General features: G+C 36.4%; 1 protein-coding gene across 1 annotated transcript in view; it reads right to left on the minus strand.

Moving 5' to 3' along the window:
* Positions 1–12,464, minus strand: part of SEMA3E (semaphorin 3E) — a 233,406-nt gene that overhangs the window by 37,626 nt on the left and 183,316 nt on the right. The window contains exons 6-11 of the mRNA XM_070424157.1: positions 10,987–11,106; positions 8,561–8,703; positions 7,446–7,560; positions 6,721–6,790; positions 2,850–2,994; positions 289–511 (exon numbers count right to left, since the gene is read on the minus strand). Of these exons, the coding sequence (XP_070280258.1) occupies positions 289–511; positions 2,850–2,994; positions 6,721–6,790; positions 7,446–7,560; positions 8,561–8,703; positions 10,987–11,106 (816 nt within the window). The remainder of the gene's footprint in view (positions 1–288; positions 512–2,849; positions 2,995–6,720; positions 6,791–7,445; positions 7,561–8,560; positions 8,704–10,986; positions 11,107–12,464) is intronic.

Genomic DNA, 12,464 nt, shown 5'->3' on the forward strand with positions numbered 1-12,464 from the left:
ATGGATCAAAAGGAGGTTGTTTTTGTTTTTTGATAGGTAGTTTAAAAAATGTTTGGTAGTTTAAAATTAATAATGTTTCAATGGCTTATGCATATATGCATATAAGTTCTTTGGTTAATCTCTTCTCACCCTCCTTTCCCTCTGAGATTCAGTGTGTGTGTGTGGGAGGGGTTGGGGGGGGTGTGGGGAGGGAGGGTAGGTACATCTGTAAGACCTTCAATAATAAAGGTAAATTTTAAAATATTAATAATGTTATTGATTATTTCTGAGTCTTTCTAATCTCTTTACCTGTCCCAATAAACAAGACATCATATTGGCCATCCTCCGCTACTACTTGATCCACTGCTATTTGTTTCAGGTTATATTTTCCATCTGTTTTCACCAGTATTGGCTTTTTATGGGCAGGTTTTATGGGCTGGTACATAAGTGGATGGCTTCTTGCAAATCGGATAGCATCATCGGGATAGTCTTTCGTAGTTCCGTACCTCCCTCCATTCACTTTGCTGGCACACTAAAATACAAGTGGATGAGATTATTTTTTTGACCTTAAACCTAAAAAGCAAATTTAAAATCAATTTATGAAAAGAATTAGAAAAACTGTATATGCTTAACTGTGCATTTAGAAACATTTAGCAAGGATATATTCTTCATTACAGAAATGAAATCTACATTAAAAATTGCAAGGAGATTCCAAATTATTTTAAACATACAACACTAGAAATACACAGAGAATAGTGAAATCCTGGAAAAGTAAAGTATATTTAATCCTGGTTTAGTTTGAAGGTGGTAAAAATGTATAACATCATAAATATTGTAGTTATTTTCCCTGTTTTCTGAAATTAACTTTTTCACAGTGCAAATTAAAATTTGAAGGTAATGTTTCATTCAGAGCAAAGCAAAAAATCTTTTTCTCCCCAAATTAAGGATCACAACAGCACAAAATAGCTTTCCCATTCTGGAGACTACGATGATATGATTGGTGATGGCTTCAATTGGCTCACTGACTATAGAATTTAGTGCTGTAACACAGAAACCTATTCAAATTCCATCATGATTGGTTAAGAAAAAACCCTCTGTTCTCCTATAATCTTAATGAATTTGTATTATTTTGAATGGATTAGACAGAAAAAATTGAGAAAGCCAGAAATATTTGCTAACACATGTCTGAGTTCCTTAATCACTGCCTCTAAAAATAAACGAACAGCAGCACCTTCGGTTACTTCTTGGAATACCTTTAGCTGTTGAATCATTCTTGTCATTATGCGCTCCCTCATTTTGCATATTTTCCTCCAGAATCAGCAGCAATTGCAATGATTATCTTGATAAAAATTTTCCACTTTACAGTATAAATACAGTAGTTTAGTAATCAGATTCTGCAAAGAGGGCATTTTTTAACGGTTTGTTTTAAAAATTGAGGCCACATTTCTTAATTTGGCCTGAATTTTTCACTTGAGTGTATACTTTCATGATAAATAATTGGAAACATTTTGGACCAGCCTGGAAGCGATTCAGTAACCAGTCACTTCCTCCAAATCTCCTTTAATACCATGTGGTTGCAAGAAGCATTTCCAGCAAAGCCACAGAAGTGGGTTTTCTCCATTTAAATTGTAATTTCAATCAATAGAGTGAAATAAAATACAGTTTATATCTTACTGGAAGCCATAATTTTAAGCTAGTGAGAGGGAGTGATTGAAATGGCAAAGCCTTACACTTATTAATAAGGTAAGGTTTGTTTCCACTTTGGATTTTGGCCCTGCAGAAAGATTTCTACTTGACTTGCAAGTACTTGTGGAATCAGCATAGTGAGGGGTTTTCACCAGCTGCTCCTAAAAGAACAGATTTTGACTCGCTGACAAATTAAGTGCTCTGCATGGCTCACATAGCACATAAAACGATCATACATTTGCCCAACCTAGTTGCACACAGGATACTTGATACAAAAATCATCGTCATCCTCATCACCATCACCATTGCCATCATCGGTTTCAGATATGTGTGCAATTAAAAGCACATAAGCTGAATGGCTGGTGAGGGGGAATCCTGGTAGCACCGGTGCAGAGGCAGGCAGTGGAACTTCCTGTTCTCTACACCTCTTTGCATTGACACTTTTTTTCTAGGAGCCAGCAAGAATGGTAAATGAGATGCTGAGGGTCCTGGAGAGGCAGAGAAAAGGCTACATTTAGATATGCTACTGTGAGAATCTAACAGTGGTTCTCAACCTTCCTAATGCCGCGACCCTTTAATACAGTTCCTCATGTTGTGGTGACCCCCAACCATAAAATTATTTTTGTTGCTACTTCATAACTGTAATTTTGCTACTGTTATGAATCGTAATGTAAATATCTGATATGCAGGATGTATTTTCAGGGGTCGTGAACCCAGGATGTATTTTCAGGTTGAGAACCGCTGATCTAGGAGAACATTTGGCCTAGGGAACTTAGAACCCAAATATTAGAATACAAAAATGTCTCCTGCTTGGAAATTACATGTGGCCCTAATTCTTCTGAAGAGGCTGGGAGGAATGCTATGCTCCTTTGATGGGATGTTTCTGTGTTCACCAGTACCCTTAAAGAGAAAATGTTAGTTGGGGTTACTTAGCCAAAATGTCAATGATAATACAGTTTATCATCCTGCTAAGATGTACCCATCATAGATTCTTTCCTTTAAATAACAAGGACACAACTAGAAGTAAGAAGTGATTTTTCTTTGCCATTAAAGTGGTGAAATGTATTTTAGGTATAGGATTTAACTGTGTCATGCAAAGTTTTGTAAAACATCTGAAACAGTGAACAAAATATTACTAAAAGCCTTTAAAAAATAAGAATACTCCATTAAATGCCCAAACTTACAGAACCAGGCCTTGGATAAGGAACTTTCCCTTCATAGAGTGACCAGTGGTATTCAGGTCCTTCCTTATGTGCATAGGGTCCGTTAAAAGCTGCCCGGATGCTAGACATATGATAGACACATATAGCATGTCCTCGAAAGATATTGCTGAAAAAAATAAAAGATGATTACTATCATGGAACTGACTAGGAGGTCACCTAGTCAAACCCTCTAGATTACATAGATAAGAATGAAGTCTTTTGGGTAAGAAATGGCAATCACTTAAGCATAGAATATTCTAGAAATATTTACTATTACAATATTTCAAGTATTAAAACTCTAAAACTTAATATTTCTATGCTTATTTTTATAATAAATTGAAAATGACATTGTTAGAATCATAAAAGTACATAGTTGTGTCACTTCACTTTTTTATTATTAAATTTTATATCTTGTTTTATCATTTTTATTAAGAAAGATAATCCTTTTTTTTAAAATACATTTTATTGATTTTTTACACAGAGGAAGGGAGAGGGATAGAGAGTTAGAAACATCGATGAGAGAGAAACATCGATCAGCTGCCTCCTGCACATCTCCTATTGGGGATGTGCCCACAACCAAGGTACATGCCCTTGACCGGAATTGAACCTGGGACCTTTCAGTCCGCAGGCCGACACTATCCACTGAGCCAAACCGGTTTTGACAAGAAAGATAATTCTTTATTTTAATATTTAAAAGATTCATTCCCAAGTTGAATTATTCATTTTAAGGTTTCAAATCCTTGTATGTTATTCCATATTCCAAAACAATGCTAGAGTAGAAAGATGACTGGACTAAACTAATTTGCGGAAAATTATTTAAATTATATAGAGCCCAGATTCTTTACCTTCAAAACTAGCAGCTATTGAAATTATTTTATAGATAAAAATTTCTAGTTGCAAGGCATAATGATAGCAGTTGACTAACTATGACAAGGTTTACTGGGGGCACATGTAATAAAATTCAACAAAAGTACATTTTTAAATAATGTGCTTTAAAAATCTGGCCCTTTTCTTAGTTTGCATGACCTGCATGAATTCTCACATTTCCCCAGACCCCTCATTGTGAGAATCAAAATAATGTTTGTGAAAGTGCTTTGTAAGATGCAAAGTTCTTTATAAATAGAACAGTTCCTACACTCTGAGACACCTGCAGAACAGCAGTTATGTTACTGTCTTAGGACATCAATTCACACCTTTTATAACACACCTTGAAGCAATTGGAAATGCCTATGATAGTGAGAAAAACAGAGATAGTCTCCCAACTCATGTGGCAATAAACCTTTGATCACCATGCTACGAATATCAACCCTTACGTTAGGTAACAGCTGGGAAATCATTTTCTTTGATTTATGTATTTATTGAATAGTCAACATTGAAATTATGGAAGAAAATAATGTCTTATCTTTGAAATCTAGACAGATCTATTATGCTATCATTTAGGAAAGTAGCTTACAAACTGATCATACTAGATCATAGAAAACTATACTGATTATTCTATAGTTTGTATTTATCACATAAAGCCATGAAATTATCATGCAATGCATAAATTCTGCACTAGCTTAAGGGAGAAGATGAAGTTTTAAAAAGTTATGAATTTTCTATGGGCTGTGATAGCTACCAATCTATATTAACCACTTTTCTTTGCATCACGGAACAATTGATAGCAAAATTGTTTCCATGTTTCTCTGTTGAAGAAAATGTCTCCTTACAATAGCAGGAAACTTGTCCAAAGAGCTTTACTATTTTTTTTTTTTTCAAAGTAAGCAAATGAAATCACCTACTAAAAATTAAATGACAGCTTTGCGGAGAGACACTAAGCAAATAAGTTAAACACGATTAGATCTCAGTTTAAGGCTAATGCAAAGCAAAAAAAAAAAGAAACTGTAAGTTATATCATCTGATCCCTTTCTGGAGAATTGAGGTGTAGTCTTTATTTCTCATTCTAGTCATCTTATCTGCACTCTGCCTTTTTTGGAAAGACACTTGGAAGATTATATATGAACTTTCAACCAAACTGATTCTAATATTTTTTCATGCATGTATCAGCATGTGTGAACAACTATTTGATTCATTTTCCCAGCACTCTTCAAGTCATACAAAATATAAAAACATAAAAATGAAAAATAATAGATTATAAGCCCTAAACATGAGCAGCTTATTTAAATTAAAATACAGAAGGCAAATTTCAAACATGTGTTCTCTGTGACTCTACATAGAAGTAGGACAACCAGAGTAAAGGGTGAATAACATGCTTTGTGATTAAGAAAGAAGGACTATTTCTTTTTTAAAAAATATGTTTTTATTGATTTTAGAGAGATTTGAAGGGAGAAGGAGGGAGAGAGAAACTTTTAGGTGTGAGAGAAACATTGATTTGCTGCTTCCTGCACCCACACTATTGAGGATCAAACCAGCAACTCGGGCATGTGCCCTGACTGGGAATCAAACCAGTGACCGTTTGGTGCATGGGACAAAGCTTAACCAACGGAGCCATTCCAGCCAGGGCACAAGGACTCTTTCTTGAAGGTGAAAATCAACAAGGATTGAAAGAGAAAGTTGTTTGAAGCAAGAGAAGTGGATAAATAAAACCCTATGATGGGAACTAATAAAGTAGACACTGGGATTCTTTCAAAGTAGCATCAGAGAGCTTGGAGGAAAGAGCTCCAAAGCTGAGTGGGTAACAGTTGATAGAGAGCTTTGAAAGTCTTTCATGGAAGATTTTATATGATAACTAAAAGAACTATCCTATTTGTTTCCTTGCCATTGGAATCAAATTCACAAAGAAGTCAGACAGAAAAAGACAAAAACCATATGAGGTCACTCATGTGGAACAAAAAAGAAACAAATGAACAAACAATGAGTTGAAAACAAACTCACAGATACAGATAACCGATTAATGAGTACCAGAGGGGGAAGGGGAGAGTAGGGCAAACTGGGTAAAGGGGGTCAAATATGGTGATGGATGAAAATTAGCCTTTTGGTATTGAGCACATTGTAATGCATACAGATATTGAATTATAATGGGGTATACCGAAAACTTACATGCTATTATTAACCAATGACACCGCAATAAAAATGTATCCTAAACTCCATAGCAGCGGTTCTCAACCTGTGGGTCACGACCCCTTTGGGGGTCGAAGGACCCTTTCACAGGGGTCGCCTAAGACCATCGGAAAACACATATATAATTACATATTGTTTTTGTGATTAATCATTATGCTTTAATTATGTTTAATTTGTAACAATGAAATTGGGGGTCACCACAAGATGAGGAACTGTATTAAAGGGTCGCGGCATTAGGAAGGTTGAGAATCACTGCTCTATAGCATGGAACGCATATCTTATAAACTACGCGAGGAAAACACTTTGCTGTGGATCAGAGAGGGAAACAATTAGGATACGGTGCATAGGAAGATGCTGGGATACTTCAAACAAAAACTAGTAAGAATCTGCCCTGTGTGGTTTGGCTCAGTGGATAGAGCCTTGGCCTGTGGACTAAAGGGCCCTGGGTTCGGTTGCAGGCTCCCTCCCCGGCCTAGGCCCTGGTCGGGGCTCGTGCAGGAGACAACCAACAGATGTGTTTCTCTCACATTGGTATTTCTCTCTGTCTTTCCCTCTCTCTCTCCCATTCTCTCTAAAAAGAAATGGAAAAAATATCCTCAGGTGAGGATTAAAAAACAAATAAGGATCTGGATTGAGATGGTGGCTTTAAAAATGAAAGAACAATTGTAAACATAGGATAACAAAGAGAAATGAGAAAGACAACAGGTCAATCGTATTCCCAAGTAAGATACACAGCAAAGAGGAAGGCACATTTTGTTTCAGAATGCTTTTATTGACCATACACATTTCTCACCTGGTAGTGTTGAAGAGTCCAAATATCAGTGGGTTCTTATGATCTCTGGTATGCAGCAGGAAAACATCCTCTGAAAAATTAAAGATCATTACATTACTTAGTATTTTTAGTCCTCTTTGCATGTAAAGAAAATCATTATAGATTGTATGACATAAATTTTCATGTACAGCCATACAACAATGACCAAATCCCAACAGAGTGAAACACTTGGCTGTTCAGCATGACTTTGAGCTGAGCTTCAAGGAAGGACTAAGCAGTGCTACCTCGCTAATGAGAGGGTCTCTCTTTGGTCCTGTAACTCTGTAGAGCTGGCCAAAATGAAAACAACAGAAACTTGTCTCTAGATGGTTTTCTCTATGGTTAGAGTATCAGCCTTTGGAACAAAGGGTCATGGGTTTGATTCCCAGACAAGGGCATGTACCTCAGTTGCAGGCTCATTCACTGGCCTGGGTCAGGGTCAGGGCACATGTGGAAGGCAACCAACTGATGTATCACTCTCATTTCTCACATCGATGTTTCTCTCTCCCCACCTCCTCCCTCTCTTCCACTCTCTCTAATAATCTATGGAAAAATATCCTCAGGTGAAGATTTAAAAAAAAAAAGAACAGAAAGTTGCTCTCAGATAGAAGTCAAACACTGCAGGTTTTTCATCTGTGCTAGAGACAGTGAAGGTTATAGAGCGGCATATACATCAATGAGTTAAATTTAATTCTCCCAATATTTACCTAGTTCATCAAAATATGTATCAATTCCATTCAGTCCTGGTACTGAGCAAACCAGTCTTGCTTTTAGGAAAGTGCTCCACTTATTCACCAGTATTCTCTGGCCTCCCACATCATTCTGTGAAAAAAAGCAAAAAAAGCAGGTAAGTGGGTACCTAAATAGCTTTTAGCAACAACAAATTTTGCATTATTAAACAAACCTGTAGATTTTTCCTTTACTGTGGAAAATTTAGCATAAATTTCAAATAACAGATGCAATTCCCCATAATATTTTTTTTTTAGGTTTGCACATTCTATCTGGTCAGTGTAGTTTCACTCTTGTCCTTTAAATATACTTTATAAGTATTAAACACTGTTAATAGAGTGGTCTCTCCTAAATCAAATAGTGGCTTTTATAGTACAGTAATCTTTATTATTTTTATTGAGAAATAAACAACTTATCACATAAACATAGAAGCATACATTCCTTTCTTTTCTTTAAAAATGAGAACTTCAAATATACACACATAAACACAAACACATAATATATAATATATATTTGTACACACATACATCATGTGTATACAATGACATATATACAAATCTCTTCTTAAAAATACTCATTAAATATCTTCTTAAATATCAGAGTACCTTCACATGTGCAATATTATTAGCATTGTCTCAATATATATTGCTACTTCAATTGGTTTTAAATGTTCTCAACCTATTTGAATACCCAACAAACTACAGATGTTTTTTCCTACAGAATCAACCAACTGCATGGTTGAAACATACTTATGTAAATTGCTTAGAATGTAGACTAAGAAAATTAAAAATACTTTGCTTAAATTAATTTTTTTAAATGGAACTCAAACTTCCGTGATGGAAGAAGTACAGCTTAATTACAGACTATTTCTTTAGTATTGCTTTGAAAATGGGGAAATTATACAAAATGCAAAGCTCTCCTAAGAGAAAACTTTCACTAACTGAAAAATAAAGATTAGATTGTAAATATAAATTTTAGGCAGCCCACAGAATAGTGGAATACATTTTAAAGTAGAAACCCACTATACCATTAACAAAGCCCTGACCATAAATTGAGATAAGCAAGCTTAATGAGAGAGAAATGCATTTCGCACCATGCAAAGTCGCCCCACTCTGGTATAAATTGCATGGGCATTGTTTTCCGCCTCCAGGGCCTTCTCAGTAAAAAAGAAATACACTTTGTTGTCATCTCGATCTTCATTGTCAGGAATCATATATGAACCTACAAATTTTGGTTCTATAGAAGGAAAAAATAAAAGAAAATTGAAATAGTCATTACAACTAAATAAGTTATTTTAATAAATAATATATCACATGAAAGCTTCAGTTTAAATTTCATTATTTATGAAGAAATAAAATATTTTCCTTACAATTTTATATTAAACACTAAAAATCATGAAGATATCTCCATTTTATTTGCAATAAACTGTGTTTTTTTTTAAAAAAATTAGAGGACAATTTAATTGGGAAATAAAAGAGTCAAGGTGAAGAAAAATTCCCCAGTGAGGTTGAAACGGCCCCCGTGAGGTAGGGACGACCCTGGTCAGGTCGAAACGGCCCCGGTGTGGTAGGGACGACCCCGGTCAGGTTGAAACGGCCCCGGTGTGGTAGGGACAACCCCGGTGAGGTTGAAACAGCCCCCGTGAGGTAGGGACGACCCCGGTGAGGTTGAAACGGCCCCCGTGAGGTAGGGACGACCCCGGTCAGGTCAAAACGGCCCTGGTGAGGCTCAGACGGCCCTGGTGAGGTTGAGACTACTCCAGTGAGGTTGGGACAAATAAAGGGGACCAGTATGGACTGATGAACAAGGGTAGATACAGAAGCAGAGCAACATTGAACAGAATGTTAAACTACAGTGGGAAGCCTGGGGAGGGTTGGGGGGGGGGGGGGGATTAAGAGACCAACTGAAGGACTTATATGCATGCATATAAGATTAACCAATGGACACAAGACACGGGGCAGGGGGGGCGGGGGGTAGGGGCCGGGGGAATGTCAAGGGGGGGAAAAAAGGAGACATATGTAATACTCTTTGTAATACTTTAAGAAATAAAAATTATTTAAAAAAAAAAAACAAACAAACAAAAAAAAAAAGGTGAAGAAAAATTTGAACACCATACATTATAGACTTGAAATGCATTCAAAGGACAGATTGGAGGCACCATGATGGTAGCCTCCATAAATAATTTATTCCCAGACATAAAAAGTGAATGTAAATATATGTAAATATTTTAGTGAATAAGTCTTTTTTTTAATTCATGAATTACATAGTAGTCTAGTTCATGGAAGACCGTATTAATGCTAAGATAGAAAATTTGAGTTTTTGTATTTGTGGTCTAAAAGATGTGAGTGAATTGCCCGGTTGGCATGGCTCAGTGGTTGAGCATAAACCTATGAACCAGGAGGTCACGGTTCAATTCCCAGGCAGGACACATGCCCAGGTTGCAGATTCGATCCCCAGTGCAGGAGGTAGCTGATCAATGATTCTCTCTCATCATTGATGTTTCTATTTCTCTCTCCCTCTCCCTCTCCCATCCTCTTTGAAATCAATAAAATAAATAAATAAAAATAAAAGATGTGAGTGAACTTTGATTGATATGGTAGGTCAAATATTTTAATGATAACATGGTGCCAATAATACTATGCACTTTAAACCTTAATAAAAAAGCTGAAAACAATAAAAACGCTCATCATAAAATGACATTTTAATCCCCGGGTGTACCACTGTGCCAAAATATTCCTTACAAATAATTCTGTGTGAATGAATGGCTAGTGATTCTCCTAACTTTTTGTTTCTCTTTAAAGTGCAATATAATCCAATTAAAACAAACAAAGCAATCAAGTCATCCAAAAGGATACCAATTGATAAAACAACTTATTGGGTAAAAGATTTTACTTTTCATATATCTGCTTTGTTTTCTCCATTTCAATCCTGATTTCTAAACACTGTTATAAATGTAATACAGATTTATAATAAAGGCAAATCATTATGATATAAAACAATTTACACATATCATCCTACGTAACAAAAAGGTAATATCCAAATTAACCCTCACACCCTCACAAGATGGCTGCCTACAACCAGGCCGGCAGGAGGTTAGTGAGGGACGACCAAATGACTGAAGAGCAGGCTGCGTGTGGTGACCAGGCCGGCGAGGGGGTGGGGGGAGCAGTTAGGAGAGACCAGGCAAGCAGGTGAGCAATTAGGAACCAGTGGTCCAGGATTGTGAGAGGGATGTCTGACTGCTGGCAGTCGGACATCCCCCAAGGGGTCCCAGATTGGAGAGGGTGCAGGCTGGGCTGAGGTGACCCCCTATCCCCCCTGCATGAATTTCATGCACCGGGCCTCTAGTATATAATATTTTAGTTCACAAATATCGCTAGTTTAAAAAATCCTAAATTTTAAAAACCCTAAAATCTATAAATTACAATTGGAGTTATTTTCATCACAATGACAAATTCCCCATGATTTCTAGACTTATGTTCAATTCCGATGGACATACTCTTTTCTCCTCAAACCTACCTTTCAACAGGCGCTCATCATCATGCTCGGTGCGGATGTGGGCCAGTCGTCCCAGGCTCCGGAAGATGGCAGCGTCTCTGCCCCAGTAGTCACTATAGAGCCCAGTAAACAGTTCACTGCCTACATGGAGACATCAGTGAAAAAGTGTCAGTGCTTGTTTCTGGATCTGAGGGCTGTGTGCAAGCCCCAATTACATGAAACCACATCTAGGTTTATTACGAATACAACCTTATGAAATTATTGTTATTGTTAAGGGCATGCATGGTATAGTCAGTCTGTCAGTTTCAATCCTGACTCTGCCACTTACCAGCTGTGTGAGCTTGGGTAAGTTGTTTAACCTCTCAGTTTCCTCATTTATAAATGGAAATAACACTCAGAAGGGTAAGAAGTAAAGAACTTAAGAGAGTAACTGGCACATGTTCAGACCTGCATGAGCATTTCATAAATAACCTGGTTTGATCTTATTTTACTAACCTTCTTTTAACCTTCATATCATCAGGTTATTATATTATTGATTATTATTATCATTATCATTGGTATTTTATGTGAGTCAGCTAACTCAAATCCATTTTGTAACAAGAAATTGTTTCCATCAACATGATTTTAATGTGGAAACTGCAAAGTCTGACAAAGTTGTATATTATCCAACTAGTTGCCATTTAATTTGTAAGTTTGTTGCTTAGATAGTAAAGCTATGGATTTCATAATTTAATTGATCAGTCAACATAATGGATGAAGTTAGCTGCGACATGTGGTGGAGGTTGCAGACTTAAAATCAGACTGAGGAATACATAAACGTATGCAGTATCTCAAGAAATGACAGTGTGTCTTTGGAGATAGCCAGAAAGAAAGACATTCAAATAGCTTATGAGACGAGAAAGAAAAAGTTCAACAACTAGAAAGATAACATAAGGATATAACTGGAACCCCGGAAAGACCACACCTCTCAAGCCTGAGGACTAGGAGTCCTCTTTTGCCAAAGTGACAACAAAAGGTAATCCGTGTGCTCATCACTGATGCCAGAGGATTGGTCTGGGCCTCTGCGACTTTGATGCCCTTAATCTCTGATGAAGAAGCAACTGATAGCAGTAGATCATTGGAAATAGCCACCTCAATTTAGGCTGCTAAAATTATTTTCTTAATGAGTGTCATATAACTGTGGTCAGGTATAAAAATACAGAGATGATGAATACACTACACTTAAAGTATTAATGCTTTTCTGTTAAATTTGGAATGTGTACACATGGCATATAAAGTGCCTCAAAATTTAACAGAATTTAAAAGAACTCTATTTCCAGTTTCATATATGTTAGCTGTATACTCAATTTTAGAATTTGGATTATTTAAGGAACAGGTACAAAGATTGACCCAAGTATGTAAACAAAGTTCGAAAACACTTGAGTGTCACATTTATAAGTTTTACAATAAAATTTACATAATGTAAAATTTACATTATTTTCAAGGTGAATCCTTTAAAA

The sequence above is a fragment of the Myotis yumanensis genome, unplaced genomic scaffold (assembly GCF_028538775.1).
Source record: "Myotis yumanensis isolate MYYU_CA2020_CCGP unplaced genomic scaffold, mMyoYum1.0.hap1 SCAF_9, whole genome shotgun sequence".
Lineage (NCBI taxonomy): Eukaryota > Metazoa > Chordata > Mammalia > Chiroptera > Vespertilionidae > Myotis > Myotis yumanensis.